Below are 18,047 nucleotides of genomic sequence, written 5' to 3' on the forward strand. Positions count from 1 at the left end.
GCGTTTCGCCGCCCCTAGTCTTGTCTGGCTACCCCCGAATTCCTTTAAAAGGGGTTGAAATGGGTGTTGCAGAAGAGAGAACACTCAGGTAGAAAGGGCCTGCGGCAGAGGCGCCCCCAAATCATGGAACCTGTTGGAAGAGTGAGGAAGGAACTCTGGGATCCCGAACATTCTCACGGGTGCAAAAAGACAAAGTAAAATCCCCATTAACCAAGTTGGGGAGAAGTCACATCTGTTACACAGCCTCTCCCAGACCGCCCCGCTAGGAAGGACAGCACATTTACAAACACCAGCCTGCCTCCAGTCCTTGGCTGCCTCACCGCGCTCCTCAGATACGGTTTCCCAACACCCGCGCGCAGCCTGCCAGGCGCAAACCCAAGCCGCTGCTGGTTGCCAGGAGATACTGGTCCGACCATCTCCTCCAATCAGCACGCATCTCTTTGCGTCCAATCACAGAGGCAGGAAGGGCCGTAGTGGGAGGTGAAAGGTCACACTCATGTTTGGCGGCCATTTTTCTTGAAACTCAGCGGCTCGGACCTGCGATACCTGCTGTAGTCACGAGGGACAAGCGGCAGCCTGGTCGGCAGTGAGTAGCCTGCAATATTCGGCCGTGGTTACGATGGTAAGGAGAAAGAGAACGGCGGGAGAAGCGGGGAGAAAGAGAAGGAGGGAGACCACCTCGCGGGGCCTAATGGTTGCTTCGCGCGTTTCCCATTCATCCGCGTGAGGCGCCGCGCACCCGGTCGCCAGCTTCTTTCCCTCTGCTTTTGGGATTTCTGAGGCGCGTGCTTCTCCCGATGCCTTTCTTTTCCTAGGAGTGCCCGTGCCTTCTCTTTGTTTGAATCCGGGCCTGGGATATTCTTATTTGTGGCTACAGGGTCGGGGTAAAACTCAAAGAGAATTTGCACTTCCCACTTAACCACACTCCAAAATTCACCTTCATTGCATGAAAGTCATGATATGGCCATGCTCTAGTTTAACTCGGTTGGGGAAGACAGACATTAGTCAAAAAATGACAAATAAGCAATTGCAAGTAGTAAGTGCTAAGAAGAATGCAGACAGGAGGCTTTGAGGGTGCGCGTTAGACGTTTAGAGGCTGAGTCAGAGATGGCCTCCCTAGGAGGTGGAATTTAACCTGAAGCCTAAGTGTCATGAAATACGACCCTTTAAAGAGCAGGAGGAGGAGTGTACCGAGCACAGGGAATAGGAGCATAAGACCTGCGGCCGGAAAGAAAGCTTGGTCAGTTGGAGAAATTGACAAAAAGGTACAGCCAGTTGCAGGAAGAGTGGTTACGAGATGGTATCGGAGGAGCAGGCGATGGGCAGGACCTCTTAGGCTGTATTGGGAGGTTTTGATTGTACTCCAAATCAATTGAAAATGATTGAGTTGAAAGCCATTGAATCATTTTAAGCAGAAATATGACAATTTGATGTGCACTTTAAAAAATGATGTTGCTGTGGTGGATAATAAATTAGAGAATGAAAACTGGAGACACATTAGGTTATTGGAGTAATCGCCATATCAAGTCACTCCGAATATGCTTATGTTAGAGGGGGTTAGTAGCCAAGTTTCTTAGTTCTGTTCTTTCTTTGACTGATGAGTGAGCAGAAAAGGGCAAAAACCGAATTCACTGGAGATGTTAATGGTTTGCTGAACAAACTTTAAGTGATTGCTATGAGACAGTGCTATTGACAAAGTCAGATAGGACCTAGCCCTACCTTCCACAGTTAAAGACTGTCAAGCGTGATCTGCCCTCTGCTTCCTTCTGTAGTCTTATATTTGGGACTTTAAGTGACAATGCTGAATTGTATGTCCCCAAAATCACCTTGTTGCATCACTCTTCCCTCCTTTTACGTAAGTAGCTAGCCTTGCCTGGAACAGGATTTTTTTCCCCGCTCTGGAAATAAACTCTCATTCTTTAAAACTGAGGTATTACTTATTTCAGGCAACCTTTCCTTTTTTCCCTGGATTGCTTTGGTACCCTTGTCCCTAGTATACCTCCTCTTACTACATTGCAATATGCAGTATAATTATTTGTATGTGAGGAGCCCCCCCTCCCCATCTCCAACTTCTTGACAGGTACTCTGTTATTTATTTATGACAAAGTCTTGCTCTGTTCCCTAGTAGCTGGGACTACAGGTGTGCACCACCACATCTGACTATTTTTGTAGTGAAGGTGGTCTCACTATGTTGCCTGGGCTGGTCTTGAACTTCTGGCGTCAAGTGATCCCCCTGCCTTGGCCTTCCAGAATGCTGGAATTACAGATATGAGCCACCCTTTCTGGCCCGCATTTTTTTTTAAGTGCCTTTATCTTTGTTTCTTTAGAGCTCAGAACAGTGAGTGATGTATGTAGTCGGTGTTATCTTAAGTGAATAGTGAGTATTTTATTTTGATGGGTTAAAGGTGATACTGGCTAACTGGATATTTAAATTTCCCTGGTACTCTCCGATAAATAAAAGTGAAAATTATGTACTAAAATAATGAGTCAAGAGTTTTCTTCATTTGCATACCACAAAATACTGGTATTTAGTAGAAGAGAGTTGGTGGTGGGAGGAAAAATAATTAATTGGATCCTTTTTTGTTCTTTGTGCAGAGTTTACCCCTCAATCCCAAACCTTTCCTCAATGGACTAACAGGAAAGCCAGTGATGGTGAAACTTAAGTGGGGAATGGAGTACAAGGGCTATCTGGTGTCTGTAGATGGCTACATGAACATGCAGGTAAGCTAAAGAGCTGTAAAGGTCATAACATTGCATTTAGTTTGCTTCACCTTATTCCTCAAAGGTTTAGTCTGACTAATAAGAATACATACAATTAAATTGACAAATATACGGCAAAATTGAAAAATAAAGTCAAAGCCAGGGAGGATACTATGATATGCTAGGTACAAAATATGGACTTAAACCAGAATTCAGCCACAGATTTTATTCCTCGTAGTTAAAGTAAGAAGAGCTCACACATTTAATTCATAATAATACCATAAGGGAAACACACTACTTTGCTGGAGAAAACAAAACATTTCTCATCATTTAGCCCTGAAAGAAAGTTTTCAAGTGGAATTCTTGAGTCTTTTAATGAATGCTAAAGACACAACACCAAAGTTATTGAGGAAATTCATTCCTTTAGGGGAAAGACACATCTGCCGAAGGAATTGAACTGACTGTATGTCTGTCAAATGAGTTTCTGTAAATGATTTAGCCATGTGTTTTGGTGGGGTTTTTTTGTAATTAATTTTCTTTTTATTGTGGTAAAATATACATTACAATTTTGCCACTCTAACCATTTTTAAGTGTATAATTCAGTGGCACTAAGTACCTTAACATTGTTCTACAGCCATTACCATTATCCATTTCCAGAACTTTTTTATCATCCAAAAGTGACATTTTTTGCCCATTAAACAATAATTTTCCATTAAACAATAATTTTACAATTAAACTTTAAACAATAATTTTCCATTGCTTCCTTCACCTAGCTAACCCATGGTAACCACTATTCTACATGTCTATGAGTTTGACCATGCATAATACCTCATACAAATGGAATCGTGTATTTATCCTTTTGTGTCTGGCTTGTTTGACTTAGCGTAGTGTATTATTCAAGGTTCATCCATGTTGTAGCATGTGTCAGAATTTCCTTTTTATGACTGAATAATATTCCATTGTATGGATATACCACATTCTAATCTGTTTGCCTCTTGGTGGACACTGGGTTGCTTCCCTCTTTGGACTGTAGTAAGTAATGCTGCTGTGAACACAGGTATACAAATGTCTGTTCGAGTCCCTGCTTTCAGCTCTTTGGGGTATATACCCAGAAGTGGAATTACTGGATTACTGGTAATTCTAAGTTTAATTTTTAAGGAGACCAAGCGTGGTGGCTCATGCCTGTAATCCCAGCACTTTGGGAGGCTTAGGCAGCAGATTACTTGAGCCCAGGAGTTTGAGATTAGCCTGGGAAACATAGCAAAACTGCATATCTACAAAAAAAATACAAAAATTAGCTAGGCGTGGTGGTGTGGGCACCTGTATTCCCAGCTACTCAGGAAGCTGAGGTGGGAGGATCACCTGAGCCTGGGGAGGATGAAGCTGCAGTGAGCCGTGATCACACCACTGTACTCTAGCCTGGATGACAGAATAAGACCCTGTCTCAAAAAACAAAAAAATTTTTTTTTTTCTTTTGAGTAACTGTCACACTGTTTTCCACAGCAGCTACATGGTTTTCCATACCCACCAGCAATGCACAAGGGTTCCAGTTTCTCCACATCCTCACCAACACTTGTTATTTTCTATGGGTGTTTATAAAATAGTTATTCTAATGGGTGTGAAGTGGTATCTTATTGTGGTTTTGATTTGCATTTTCCTAATGGCTAATGATGTTGAGCACCTTTTCATGTGTTTATTGGCCATTTGTTTATCTTTGGAGAAATGCCTGTTAATGTCTTTTGCACATTTAAAAAATTAGTTTGGGGTTGTTGTTTTTTAATAGTAGTAGTTTCCCGCCAGGCTTTTAAAGGCTATCAAGACAGGTGGTCGATCCAATCATGAACCCAAGGATTCCATACTTGTAAGCAGAGTACTCAAAGGAGTACTTAAGTAGGCAGAGAGCTATGATTTTCCTTAACTTAGGCAATTACCACCTGAGCACATGACACTAAGGTCCCCAAAACATAGTTTGAGTTTGGAAAATTCCCTAAACAGGAGTCATTTACCAAGACCATAGAAAAATCTGGGAAGTATATGAATTGTGATAAAAATATTCTGGAATTAGTGGTGATAGTTGCACAGGTTTGCACAGGTTTTTGAATATACTAAAAACCACTGAATTGTACACTTTTAAAGGGTGAATTGTATGCTATGGAAATTAACATCTCAATAATAAAAGAATTACTACTTAATAATTGTTTTAGAATTAATATAGCTTGCTAGTGACCCTGCCAGAGTTAAAAAACGTCTGAGTAACCAACCACTTTGAGTGTTTGAATTTGTTCACTCAGCAAATATTTATTGAGTCCCATTATGTGCTTGGCACTGTGACTATAGCATTGAACAAAACAAAATCCCTGCCCTCAAGAGTTTATGTTTTAGTGGTGGGAGGTGGTAATATAATGTGATAATAGGTGTGATAGATGCCACGCATGAAGAAAAAGGGAATAGAGAGACAGTATGTGCAATATTATATAGGATAGCCACTCTGAGGAAGCAAATTCTGGAAGATACCAGAATTAGTGTACAACTCAGGTGAGTGTCTGGGGAAAAGCATCCCAGTTTGAGGGAATAGCAAGTACAAAGGCCCTGTGGTGGAAGCATGCTTGGTATGTTCAAAGCACAGCAAAAAGGCCAGAGCAGATTGAGTTAAGGGACAAATGATAGAAAGTTAGGTTAGAATGGTGGCCATAGAGAGCCTGTTAAGTGATGGTGAAGACTCAATTTAATACATGATAGAAAGTATTTGGAGCATTATTGTGTAATTTAGAAACCAGTTAAATGTTGTAATTACCTTTTACAAAAAATTAGCTGCTCTTAATACATTATTTCTTATAGCTGTTACATACAAACTAATTGTCTCAACAACTTCGTATATTTCAGACAAAACTATCATCTGGATAATGAAGATTACTTTTTGTTTTCTATAAGAGAGGGAGTAACATCCAGTAGTAGTGTTCATTAACATGTTTTTCATGCCTTATGTCGCATCCTATTTTAATCCTTATTGTTAGGCTGTATTTTTCTTTTCCTTTTCCTCATGCCTAGTTGTGAAGGAAACCTCCCTCTCTCCCTTCACTCCTGTTAGTGCCGTCGCTGAGTCCCAGGTGCCATTGATTGTGATTTTCCTTTTAATTACAAGTAAAGATCGTTACCTATATGTAGAAGCTAAGCATTTTGATATAAAATTAGAAATAATAGAGTTCACCAAAATAACTGTAAAAGTCACTGTTAACTATTTAACTTTCACTTAAGAACTTGTTTTTCCCTGTTTATTAGTACATAATTTTAAAAAAATTTCTTATTCAGGCCCAGATGTGGTAGCTCTTGCCTGTAATCCCAGCACTTTGGGAAGCCAAGGCAGGAGGATCACTTGAAGGCAGAAATTCAAGACCAGCTTGGGCAGTATAGCAAGATCTCATCTCTACAAAAAAATAATTGTTTTGGAGTAGCCAGACTTTGTGGCACATGCTTTTAGTCCTAGCTACTCAGGAGATTGAGCTCAGCTATGATTGTGCCACTGCATTCCAGCCTGGGCAACAGAGGGAGACCCTGTTTCTTAAAAGACAGGAAAAGAAGAAAATTCTAACTCAGTTATCTGCTTTGGTTGCTGACTAATATAGAAGTATTTGGCATGCTAGCCATAGCTTTTGTATACCCATTTGGACACCTCAATATGATTTATGTTTTACTCTGAGAAAACTTAACGTCTGGTTCTTTAGAATGAATTTTCAGAAAACTTTTAAATCACAATTTATTCATAAATTAGAGACTGCCTTCTTCCACACACTGTTTTGATATCTAATGGAAAGAAATATTACATAACCTGGGAGATTCAGAAACTTACATTGAAACAAACTTTATTATATATTTGTTCTACATCCATGAATATTAATTTTATTGAAGGTTTATATGAAACCAAAAGTACTACAGTAGTAATAGAAAGCTCATCCTCTGTTATCTAATTATAGATAAATTTGAGTTGTTGGTATAGGAAGGTCATAGTAAGTTCTCTCACCAGTATTAGCTGTATTGTAATATTTTCCTCCTGTGTGATTATACTAATGTATTTCTTTTTATTGAAAGCTTGCAAATACAGAAGAATACATAGATGGAGCTTTGTCTGGACATCTGGGTGAAGTTTTAATAAGGTAACAAAGAGCAGTGGTATATGTAAGGAGTTACTGGTGAGCATTAGGAATACCTGTTCTAAATATATTAGTGCCTCAATTTTGGAAGTACTTTTAAAAAAAATCACTATTATAATACTTTACAGTTAGACTTCAAAAGTCTTTGAAATTGTTAAACTTGTCAAAGGTAAGTTTTCAAATGTTTTAGAACTGGCCAAAAGATTTTCCTAGTGTTGATGTTAAATTTTCTGGCTCTTAGCTATAAACTTTTACAGTGGCAACTTTTTGCAGTGGCCTTCATTGCAGGAACTTAGTTTTGAATTTTAGTTGGGTCTGGCTGTTTGTAAGGATTTTTGTTATATTGATTCTCTGTACTAGCTTCAAAGCTTCAAATTCTGGTAATTATTTCCTTTGGAAAATCATAAAGGTGTCATTTTTAACAACCATATGGTGGAAAATAAGTGCACTGTGCTGTTCAACAAGTCTATGTAAAACTCTTTGTAAAAACAAATATATTAAAAAATTTTTTAAGACAAGAATATTGTAAATATAGCATTCAGTATTTTCATAATAAAAATACAGTAATTCAGATCATACAGGTTTCTGGTTGGAACAACAAAATGGACTTTTTCTATTCACAGGTGTAATAATGTCCTTTATATCAGAGGTGTGGAAGAAGAGGAAGAAGATGGGGAAATGAGAGAATAGCATCTTTTGTTGGGATTTTTTTTTTATATATATTTCTAGACAATAAAGATCTGTTTGTTTTTCAACTTGACTTGCGAACTGTTTGTATTCAGATATTTACAAGCAAAGCTCAAATGTCGAACCAGTTGGGAAAGATGACTCACAGGACTAATGCTTTAAAAGCCACCGAATTTCATTTAAGTTGCTTTTCTTTTGTAAGCTCAATACTCTTTTTTTTTTTCCCATAAAGGATAATTATTTATATGCTTTAGATATTTTTATGAAGGTGAATTTCAGCCTTTTCTTGTAAAATTTTCTATTAGCTGAGACCTTTTAAATGCAACGTTTTCAAGTTATTTTTGAGCCACTTTTAACATGTATAAAATTAAACATTTTCTTGGTATTAATAATATTCTGTCTTATTTTACTTAGTCAATAAATTACATGTTAATTCTGTGTCAGTATAAGCTAAATGCACATATTGTAGCTAAAACTGAAACATCTTCTAAAAATTAAAATGATTGTACAGACAGGGCACAACAGAAATTGGGAACTGACATTCAGGCTGAGGGCATATGGTTTGTTCACTAAGGAGAAAAAAGTTCTTTGAACAAAACGTAATGTGGAATAAAAACCGGTCTCAGAGTTATGTTCTGAGACCATAACCTCGAGGTTAAGTTGTAAGCCTTTCAAAACCCTTCAGATATTTTAGAGTTGTACATTGTTAAAATGTATATTCCATAGTAATAACAGCATGCTATGAACTTCCCTGCAGATGGGTTGAGAAAATATATCATTTACATTCTCATGTTGTAAGAGAATGGCCATTATTATTACACTTCAGTGGTCATTTACCATACAGTTTTATCAGTAAACTATCTTTTTTATCCCCAAGTGGAACAACTCAAAGTATAGATAACAAGGTTGAGCTATAGGACTAATACTTATGATATGAATAAAGACTTCGACAAAAGAAAATAACTTATTCCTAATCCTATAGCCCTTGGAATAAGGGCTTGTCTTTCTCAAATTGATTAGGCCTGGTACATGGGGCAGAATATTATCATTAGTGAAAGCCAAAATTTACAAAATATACCTAAGACATTCTGGTAATAAAATGTCTTACTGCTTTTATTCAAGTAAAAAAATATTCTTCCTCTTGTGCTTTTGTTTTTGTTTCATTGACTAAAGGTAGCTGCTGTCTGTTAGCAGATGGAGGTTTTGAATGATAGACAAGTCGTCTTCCCAACTGAAAAGAAAAACAAAATACTTAATATTTTCCATTTTCTATTGAGATTTGTGAAATGCCAATATTAACTTGATTTTTACAAAGAATAATATGGTTTGTAATATTAACTAATCACAGTTAAAAGGGACTTGTAACCTAACGGATGTCTAACATGCTAGGCAAAGTTGAGTAGCAAACTGGACACCGATAAGTATGCAGAAGGAACAACAGTTAGGTTTTATTGGGAAGTGGGAAAACTTAGGTAAAGTCATCCAATAGTATACAGTTCAAATGTGGTCAGCCTAGAAAAGCACCATGTTGAAGGCCACCATTTTCTCAGTAAGTGCCATAGCCAGTTTTTCCTTCATGGTTGGAAGAGATGGCTTTCTCCTGTTGAGCACCTGACTAGCATTTAGATATCGTGTTAAATAAAAAGTCCAGAAAACCATGTACCATCTTGAACACTGGCTGGCTTCTGGAGGTGTTCCCAACAGAAGAGGCTTTGGGAAACCCCTCGTTCATACCTATTCATTCTCTCTGGGGCATATATACTCAAGTATATTACTACTTATTTTTCTCTTTACTTTTGGGATTCCCTCGCCTGCTTTTTGTTTTGCTTTTGTAGCTGAATTTGTATAAATTAAATGTATAAGTGGGAAAACTGCCATAATTCTGTGAGATTTGATGGGACATTGCCACTGTGTTCAAAAGGCACTATTGACATTTTAGGACAATTCTTATGTGAGATTGTCCCCTGCATTGCAGGCCCAAGAGAACCTAAATAACAATAGCACTCTTCCCCATCACTGTAACAACAAAAATGTCCTTGGGGGACTAGAATCTCTGAATTCATTCTGCAATATCAGAATTTTTCACTGTCAGAGATCTTTGGTAACATTTGTTATTAATACTGTCTGAAAAAATTACCAGTGATGAAGTGTTCTAATTGGGTCAGCTTCTATCAGAGGTCATTGTGTGTTGTTGATTTATCGGATAACCATTTTTTCCCCAATTTTTTCCAGTTGTAGTTTTTAATGCTCATTTTTAGTCTGTTAATTCACTATACATCAAGTATCCATGATGTGCCAGGTATTAGGGATACAAACGTCATAAAACTCATGGTCTAGAAGGAAAGGTGAACATACTTAAAAATAATTTCAATTTGGTGGGTTTACTAAGTAGTCCATGTGGAAGGGTGATGAATGGTTAATTCTTGGGAGGAGAGAACAGGTGAGGAAAGTTCATGGAAAGAATTGAACTAGATAAACACCCTTTTTAAGATGAAGTATTTCAATAAAATATTTTGAAGTAATCATCTTTTTGGTATGGCACATATTAACAATTCCCATATTTCAGAATTTTTTTTCAAGTTCTTACCTCAAGAGGTTGGTTGTAAGGCACACAGTAAGCATTCGTTATGCGTTAGCTATTACTATGGTAAGAATCAGTGTCCACAATAGCTTTGCAGATAACCATGAAATTGTCCTTCTGGAATATATTTCAGACTCTATCCCAGAGGAGGGAAAGAGTGGCATATAAAACAAAAGGCCCTCCTTACCCTGTGTAGAAGTGATGGACCACATGTACGTGACTGCCTAATCCCAAACTTCTGATTGGACAGGTGGTCTTGCAAAATACAGAACTTTGGCTTCTGGTCCTGATTCTGCTGCTACGTCATAGTGACTCTGGGCAAATCATTTTGACTCCACCTGTCAATCTCATTATCTTTACAATGTGGGGATTGTGCACAGTCCCCACAGTTACATGCGATTCTTTGGGTTCACTTATCTCCAAAACATTGCTGAGTGAAAGAAGCCAAGTTCCTAGCTATCAGTAAGAAAAGGAATATGTACATAAATACATATATGTGTGTGTATATTTCCAGAGGGATGCAAATGAACCTGTTAACAGTGGTTGCCTCCAGGAAGGGGAACTGAGGAAGACTGACTTTACACTGGATATTCTTGTATCTTTTGAACTTTGAACAATATGCTTTTATAATCTATTCCAAAAAACTAAAAAAAAAAAAAAAAAAATTACCTGATTTTCATGAACCTAGGGCTAAAGAAAAAGAGGAGAGAGAAGAGGCTTCTTTTACTAAAAAGTGTTTAATTGAGAACTGGAGAGCCACTAATTTGAATTTTTCTAAAAGTAACAAGGAACCAGAGAGAGACCAATTGAAGCTGTGAGCAAGAAAGATTATCTTTTTGAAGTTCAACCTAGATAAGTTAGATGAATAAAGTATTTTGGTTTTGTGCCACAGAGGCACTCACATACTGATATGGCTGGATGTATTAATAGCAAAACAAACCTTTTTCTTTGGTTGTGCTACTGCTTTTTCCAGAGCAGCTTTTAGCCTTTCCTCTTGGTGTCTTTGTTTTTCTCTCATTTTCTCATCACGAAACCTGTCACAAGAAGGGAGAAACATTCTTGTAACTATAAATCACATTAAGTAAGAAAAGTACATTACTCTTTGATAATGAGCCATGTGAATGGAAGACCTCCTTTAAAGTTAAATGAAAATGACACTTCATCTTTACTCATAACAATGGCTTTTGAATATTCAGGTAAATCTCGACAACAAATACTATTTGGAAATGGGAAGAAATTTCATCATTTTGGAAAATATAAAACATACCCAGATCTTGGTCTACTTTTTTTTTTTTTTTTTTCCCGAGACACAGTCTCACTCTGTTGCCCAGGCTGGAGTGCAGTGGCATAATCTCGGCTCACTGCAATCTCTACCTCCTGGGTTCAGGCAATTCTCCTGTCTCAGCCTCCCAAGTAGCTGAGATTACAGGTGCATGCCACCACACCCAGCTAATTTTTGTATTTTTAGTAGAGACGGGGTTTCACTACGTTGCCCAGGCCGGTCTTGAACTCCTGACCTCATGATCTGCCCACCTCGGCCTCCCAAACATTTTAGCACTTTACAGACAGTTTGTATAATAGCTACTTGAATTAACTTTCAGCTACTTTTCCCTCTTTTTAAACCTTTCAATTGAAGTGTCACATACATACAGAAAAGTACACAAATAAATGCATAGCTTAGTGAGCTGCCACAAAAGTGTACCTTCCAATTAATCTTTTTGCATAATATCCTCAAATTATGAGCAAGAAATGCTATTTGTCATACTCTCTTTAGGGTTATTTTGAGGGGAAAATTAATCTGTGCAACTTATCAAGTACAAAGTGGTGAGCAATAGGCACTAAATACATGATAGCTATTTTATGAATCTATTGAATGATATTCTAAGTGTAAGGTTATATACTAGGGAATGGAAATAACATGTACTGAGCATTTCTATTGCAAAATTAGGTGCCCCAAACCATGGGGAAAATCAGCTAAAATTTTTTTTTTTTTTTTGATACGGAGTCTCGCTCTGTCGCCCAGGCTGGAGTGCAGTGGCACAATCTCGCCTCACTGCAAGCTCCACCTCCCAGGTTCACGCCATTGTTCTGCCTCAGCCTCCCGAGTAGCTAGGACTACAAGCACCTGCCACCATGCCCGGCTAATTTTTTTGTATTTTTAGTAGAGACGGGGTTTCACCGTGTTAGCCAGGATGGTCTCAATCTGACCTCGTGATCCGCCTGCCTCGGCCTCCCAAAGTGCTGGGATTACAGGCGTGAGCCACCGCGCCTGGCCCAGCTAAAATTCTTTTTAAGAAGAATGTAAATAATTGGAATTACATTCATGTATCACTGCTAAAAATGAGTTGTAATTACACTTTGATGCAAATATATTTTTACTGTAAAAAAGATGCAAGTGCTGTTAGTGTAGTCATAATGAGGTCATCTTAGGGAAGGAGTAACTTTTCATTTATAATTTTTTTTAAAGCTTGCTTTATGTTCAATAAGATCCCATCAGAATCACCGTAATATAGTCTGGACTTCATTTTTACTATGGGTAAGCATATCCTCCATACATCTGTTAAGTAGTAGGCAATAACAAAATATCTAATACTAGTGGCTAATATTTGAGTGCTTACTATGTGCCAAGCATGCTCTTGTAATTTACTTGGATCATCTAATTTAATCCTCACAACAACCTGTAAGTACCATTATTACTCCCATTTTACAGATAAAGAAACCGCCTAGAGTGCTTGTGTTGCCTGAGGTCACAAAGTCATAAACAGTTGAACTGAACTCACTCAGCATGGTCTAATCCCCAGGCTGGTAGCTAGAGTACTAGTCGGCCTCTCAACATGTTTTTTTGCTATTACATGAACATTATCCCACTTGTAAACATTCCCTACATGCCACGGTAGGCTAGGGGTCATATTTACAATAATCATTGCCTCAAACTAGGACAGTAGGCCCTTCATATTCACAGTTCCACATCTGGGCATTCAACCAACTGCAGATTGAAAATATTTGGAGAAAAGCCCCAACAATAAAAATACTACAAATTTTAAGCAATACAGTATGACAACTCTAGCGTTTACATTGTATTAAGTAGTTGAGAAATGATTTTAAAGTATACAGGAGGATGTATGTAGGTTATATGTAAATATGCCATCTTATATGAGACATAAGCATCTGCAGATTTTGGCATCCTTGGGAGGTCCTGGAACCAATCCCCTACAGATACCAAGGGACAACTGTTTGTACGTAAAAATTCTTACTTAACTTGGTATGGAAATTTGTAAATGAATGCATTCTGAAAAGCCACAGTCAGGCCATACCACCCTCAATGCACAGATCTCCTTTGAAGGGCACCAAGCTATGCAAGGATGTGAGGGATGGGGTGGGGCTCCAGGGACGATAATCCTCATGTGGTTGTCTTGAGGAATAAATGAGTGAACGTTGCATAAGTGTTGGCAGTTATACACTGCGGAAAACCCTCACTGTGTAGCTCTGACTTTCAAACAATTCCTTCATTAGGAATTAGGAGCCCTTCATGGGAGAACTACAGGTAGATTGAGTCTGCTTGCACTTTTCCCATGATGGGCTCCTAATTCTATGCCTTGGGTCCTTCACCACCAATGCAATTCTCCTTCCCCATGATAGCTAGTCAAAAACTTTCATGTAATTACTGATTCGTAAATTTTATATAATTACCAAAGATTTGCTTTTCCAGGCTAGTTTGTCCATCCCAAACTAGGTCAGTTGCCCCTGGTGAACTCTGTTCACCCAGTTCCTTCCTTCACAGTGCTCATTCTTCCTCACTGTGTCCCTATAATATGGCATTACACAAGAGACTTGCTAATGTGTTTGTGGAATCTGAGCAAAACCAGCTACTCGTTAAGTCATTCTTATCCTTATTGAATATACTTTTGCCGCCGTTCTTTCTGTTTCATCCTCTCAATTGCCTCCACATTTTCTCTGGGAATGGATTCGATGAGGTCACACAGTTCTGCCAGGCGAGACTCTACTTTTACCAGCTTTTGAATTGGGTTGAGGCCGTCATCCTCAGCATCTCCAATGCAGACTTTGTATACTTCAGTAATCTTTTTACTAAGTGAGTCTATCAGTATTTCCTGAGATTGAGAAGAGCAGAAAACATTAACAGCACATTGCACATTCAATAAATATATAATACCATTTTACTATATTACAGTAAAAACCCATGTATATGCTATTAAATGTTTACTCTTTTTTTATGATTATTATTATTATTTTTTGAGATGGAGTCTCGTTCTGTCACCCAGGCTGAAATGCAGTGGTACAGTCTCATCTCACTGCAACCTCTGCCTCCCAGGTTCAAGTGATTCTTGTGCCTCAGCCACCTAAGTAGCTGGGATTACAGGCATGCGCCACCACGCCCAGCTAAATTTTGTATTTTTAGTAGAGGTGGGGCTTCACCATGTTGGCCAGGCTGGTCTCGAACTCCTGACCTCAGGTGATCGGGCTGCCTTGGCCTCCCAAAGTGCTGGAATTACAGGCGTGAGCCGCTGTGCCTGGCCTGATGTTTACTTTTTTTAAAGGAGAAGTTTTAATAAAACAGATAATTGAGAAAATGCAGCAGTGACATTTAACTTATATCATAATTTATAGTCAGAGCATTACTATAGTAACACCTTGGATTATTTTCTTAAAATATATTGAACTCTAGATATAAAAAGTAATTATAATGGGCAAAATATTTTTTGCTTGAATGTTTTTGTATATCTGACTCCCTAAGAATTCAAATATGCGAGGCAACAAACATTTTAAATCGTTTTTTGCCGCTCAGATGCATTTCCTTTTGGCACAATATGTAACCCAGCTCCCCTCTTTTTTGCATGTATTACTCTTATAATTGTGAAACTATTATCATCCTATATGATAGTTCTCTGCCTTATCCTTATAGACCAGGAGAGCAGGAGCTACATCTTATGCTTAAAGTTACGACTAAAACAGTGCTTTGCACATAACTGTGCGCTGGATAAATGTCTGCTGAATAAATGACTGAATGCATTCTCTCAGAAAAAAAAGTTGCAAGCAAACAGGTACCCAGGCTGGCCTACTAACGCCTTTTCAGAAGTATCATTTTCACTGTTTTCGTTGGGAAGCCACTGCAGTATTCTAGTCTAAACAAAAGCTTAGGCCAAACCTTGCTGATCCCTGTACCTCGACACTGTGCCGTTTTAACTGTTGGTGGAGATTGTTGAGGTGGTAGGTAACTTGTCTCAGGACCGTAAGAAAATTGTCATCCTCTTTCGCCATTGTGAACCCGGTGTTTGCAATTAAGGGGAGCTCAACAAAATGCTGGGCAGTGTGAATCACTCTCCAGGTAGTATTCTGCCCCATTTCCTGCTTCCGCTCAAGAGGATGAGCATCACCATAAATCCAGCGACAAATAACTCTCAAGACAGATGTGGCTCCTGGAGCCATGGGAAGCCCTTCCTGGAACCATGAACACCTTACAGAGCCACCAACACAATTACAACCCAAGATATGATATCAAGAGTGTACTTCCAACAGCTTTTCTCTTCCACCTCCTAGCTTAAAAAGCTTTCTGATGGTCCTGTTTAGCATAAAGCTCCTTTTTACCTTCGTAAGGTAACACTTATTATATTTCCTATTTACATGAATGACATGATCCTTTTAGAAAACTTGGAGAAATACATAATAATAGAAAACAGCAAAAGTCCTATATTGGCCATAAATTTCCCTTTTCCTCTTTCTCTAAAATAACACTGTGTTTCTTATTTATGTAACAGCACGTTCTTTTTCTAAACCTTGGAGACATAGAAAAATATACAAGAAAATAAAAGTAACCCATCAGATTGAAATATTGTAAATTGCATATGAAAACAACATTGCTGCAATGTGAGTCACTAAATAAAGCAGAGAAAAATGCTTTAAAAATATATTCACCACTAGTTTTGAGGAAAAACAACTTTAAGATGAGAGTGGTTGCTAGTTGCTGGAAATTTCTGAAGGAGACCTCTTGAACACTTAGATGGCTTTAGAGATGGATGAGCAGGGCAGTGGCTTTTTACGATGTCTTTTCTACACCACTGCCCCCTCCCCCTTTTTTTCTTAAATTCCCTAAGAGGAGAGAAAATGGCGAGAAGAGATACTTTCTTAAGATAACAAGGTAAGAACAAGAGATAGGAGACAGGAGAGGAGAATGAGATGAATGAAGGTATTCACGTATGAAAAAGGGATTGAGAGCCTGGCCTGACAAAGCAAAAAGGCAAAGAAAAGGGAGCACGAGGCACAGGGCAATTGACCACAGGGAAGGGAAGTTTCAGCCCCATCCCTGGAACTGCCCTCAGATGGCAGGTGCAACCCGCAGTACCTCGGAGGAGGAGCTGTCAAGGGAGTCTGCCTGGGTGAATGGGACAGGAATTATGGAAGACTGATATCAGAGAACTTCAGGTGCCTTTCAACAGTGAATGGGAAGTGATATGACCAGAGCAGTGTTTTAGGAGGAATCATTGTATCAAAACTAGAGAGGGGAAGGCTGGGATGGATATCTAGATGTCATTGAAAGTCTTTTCAAACTCAAGGGTTCTGTCATTCTAATCCATGTCACATTCTGTGTGTTGACTGTCCGCAGTTCTCTCAATTGCAACTTATCGGCTCCTTGTGCAAAGAAAACAGTAAAACCAGAGATAAACACATTCCTCAAATTGAACAATGGAGCAGTTTATGTTCCATTTCATGTTCAGTGAAGAACTAACAACTGCTACACTAAACACCATGGATGAATCTCACAAACATAGTGTTGAGAGAAAGAAGCCAGACATGTTACATGATTCCATTCCAATAAAGTTCAAAAACAGAAAAGCTGATTGATGGCATGAGAGGTCAGGACAGTGGGAAAGAGGGCTGGGAAAGACTGGAAGCAGGTGTGAGGAAGGTTTGCAGGGACTGATGAGGGTGTATTCCCTGATCTGGGGGGTAGCACACGGGTGTGTTTGCTTTGAGGAAATTCCTTGAGAGGTACACTTGTGATTTGTGCACTTCTCAACATTACATTATACTTGAATTTAAAATTTTATTTTAAAAGTAAAATACTGGATCAATGGCAAAATTTTTAGGGGATTAAGTGTCATTAAGAGTGTGGAAGTTTTGAAAGAATAAATTTCATTTCATACTGATAGCTCCAGAGTAACATAACTTATGAATATCACAATCAGATATGTCAGTTACACCTCAATAAAGCTGGAAAAGAAACTTAAAAGATTAAATGCAGTTAAATTAACTCCAAGGATTATGTTTTGTATATTCTGAGATCTGAAAAAAAATGGAGGTAGAGAAGCAAAAATTCCTAAGAATACCCTTCCCTCCCAATTTTCCTGCTTCACCTCCCCCTCCCCACCCCCCATTTCACATCTCTAGAAGACACTACGGATTATTAGTCCCACTTCTCCAGAGTGTGCAATACATGAATGCCAAATTTACACTTGCGATCAAAATTTCATGGATAGCCATTTTAAAAAGAACTTTATGTCAATTCTACTTTCTTTCTTTAGGTATCTGGTTGCCTCAATGTTAAAGAGTATCAAAAATGCCGCTTTTATTTTTTAATAGTTGCCCCAAATTTGGATGAAAGGGGCTTAGTTGGGGTGGGGCAGGGAGGAGGGGAGATATCACAAATATTTATCAGACATTTTGCATGTCAATTGGTTTCAGAATTATTTAAAACAGTTGAAGTGTGGAAACCACTCAAATGCCCATCAATAGATGAATGAATAAACAATATATGGTATAAACATACAATGGAATATTATTCAGCCGTAAAAATAATGCAATCCTGATACATGCTACAGCATGGATGAACTTTGAAAACATGCTAAATGAAATAAACCAAACACAAAAGGACCAATATTGTATGATTCTTTTTTTGTGACGTACCTAGAATAGTC

The 18,047-nt window shown here is 38.4% G+C and overlaps 2 protein-coding genes across 2 annotated transcripts in view; one reads left to right on the forward strand and one right to left on the reverse strand.

The window, feature by feature from the left end:
* The first annotated feature begins 480 nt into the window (after positions 1–480).
* Positions 481–7,608, forward strand: SNRPF (small nuclear ribonucleoprotein polypeptide F). The gene is made up of 4 exons (XM_023230539.1): positions 481–622; positions 2,596–2,721; positions 6,787–6,851; positions 7,472–7,608. The coding sequence occupies exons 1-4, from the start codon at positions 620–622 to the stop codon at positions 7,536–7,538; spliced, it is 261 nt and encodes an 86-aa protein (XP_023086307.1). The 5' UTR covers positions 481–619; the 3' UTR covers positions 7,539–7,608.
* Positions 7,609–8,624: 1,016 nt separating this feature from the next.
* The window catches only part of CCDC38 (coiled-coil domain containing 38), a 65,330-nt gene continuing 55,907 nt past the window's right edge, over positions 8,625–18,047 (reverse strand). Inside the window, exons 14-16 of the mRNA XM_023230647.2 lie at positions 14,020–14,225; positions 11,057–11,150; positions 8,625–8,766 (exon numbers count right to left, since the gene is read on the reverse strand). Of these exons, the coding sequence (XP_023086415.2) occupies positions 8,653–8,766; positions 11,057–11,150; positions 14,020–14,225 (414 nt within the window). The 3' untranslated portion in view covers positions 8,625–8,652. The remainder of the gene's footprint in view (positions 8,767–11,056; positions 11,151–14,019; positions 14,226–18,047) is intronic.

Source organism: Piliocolobus tephrosceles, chromosome 10, assembly GCF_002776525.5.
Source record: "Piliocolobus tephrosceles isolate RC106 chromosome 10, ASM277652v3, whole genome shotgun sequence".
Taxonomy (NCBI): Eukaryota; Metazoa; Chordata; class Mammalia; order Primates; family Cercopithecidae; genus Piliocolobus; species Piliocolobus tephrosceles.

Bases quoted from the DNA above. Each gene is read 5' to 3' on its own strand.
- SNRPF (XM_023230539.1), top strand. The intron at 2,722-6,786 runs GTAAGCTAAAGA...TTTTATTGAAAG, and splicing joins ATGGCTACATGAACATGCAG to CTTGCAAATACAGAAGAATA. The intron at 6,852-7,471 runs GTAACAAAGAGC...TTCTATTCACAG, and splicing joins CTGGGTGAAGTTTTAATAAG to GTGTAATAATGTCCTTTATA.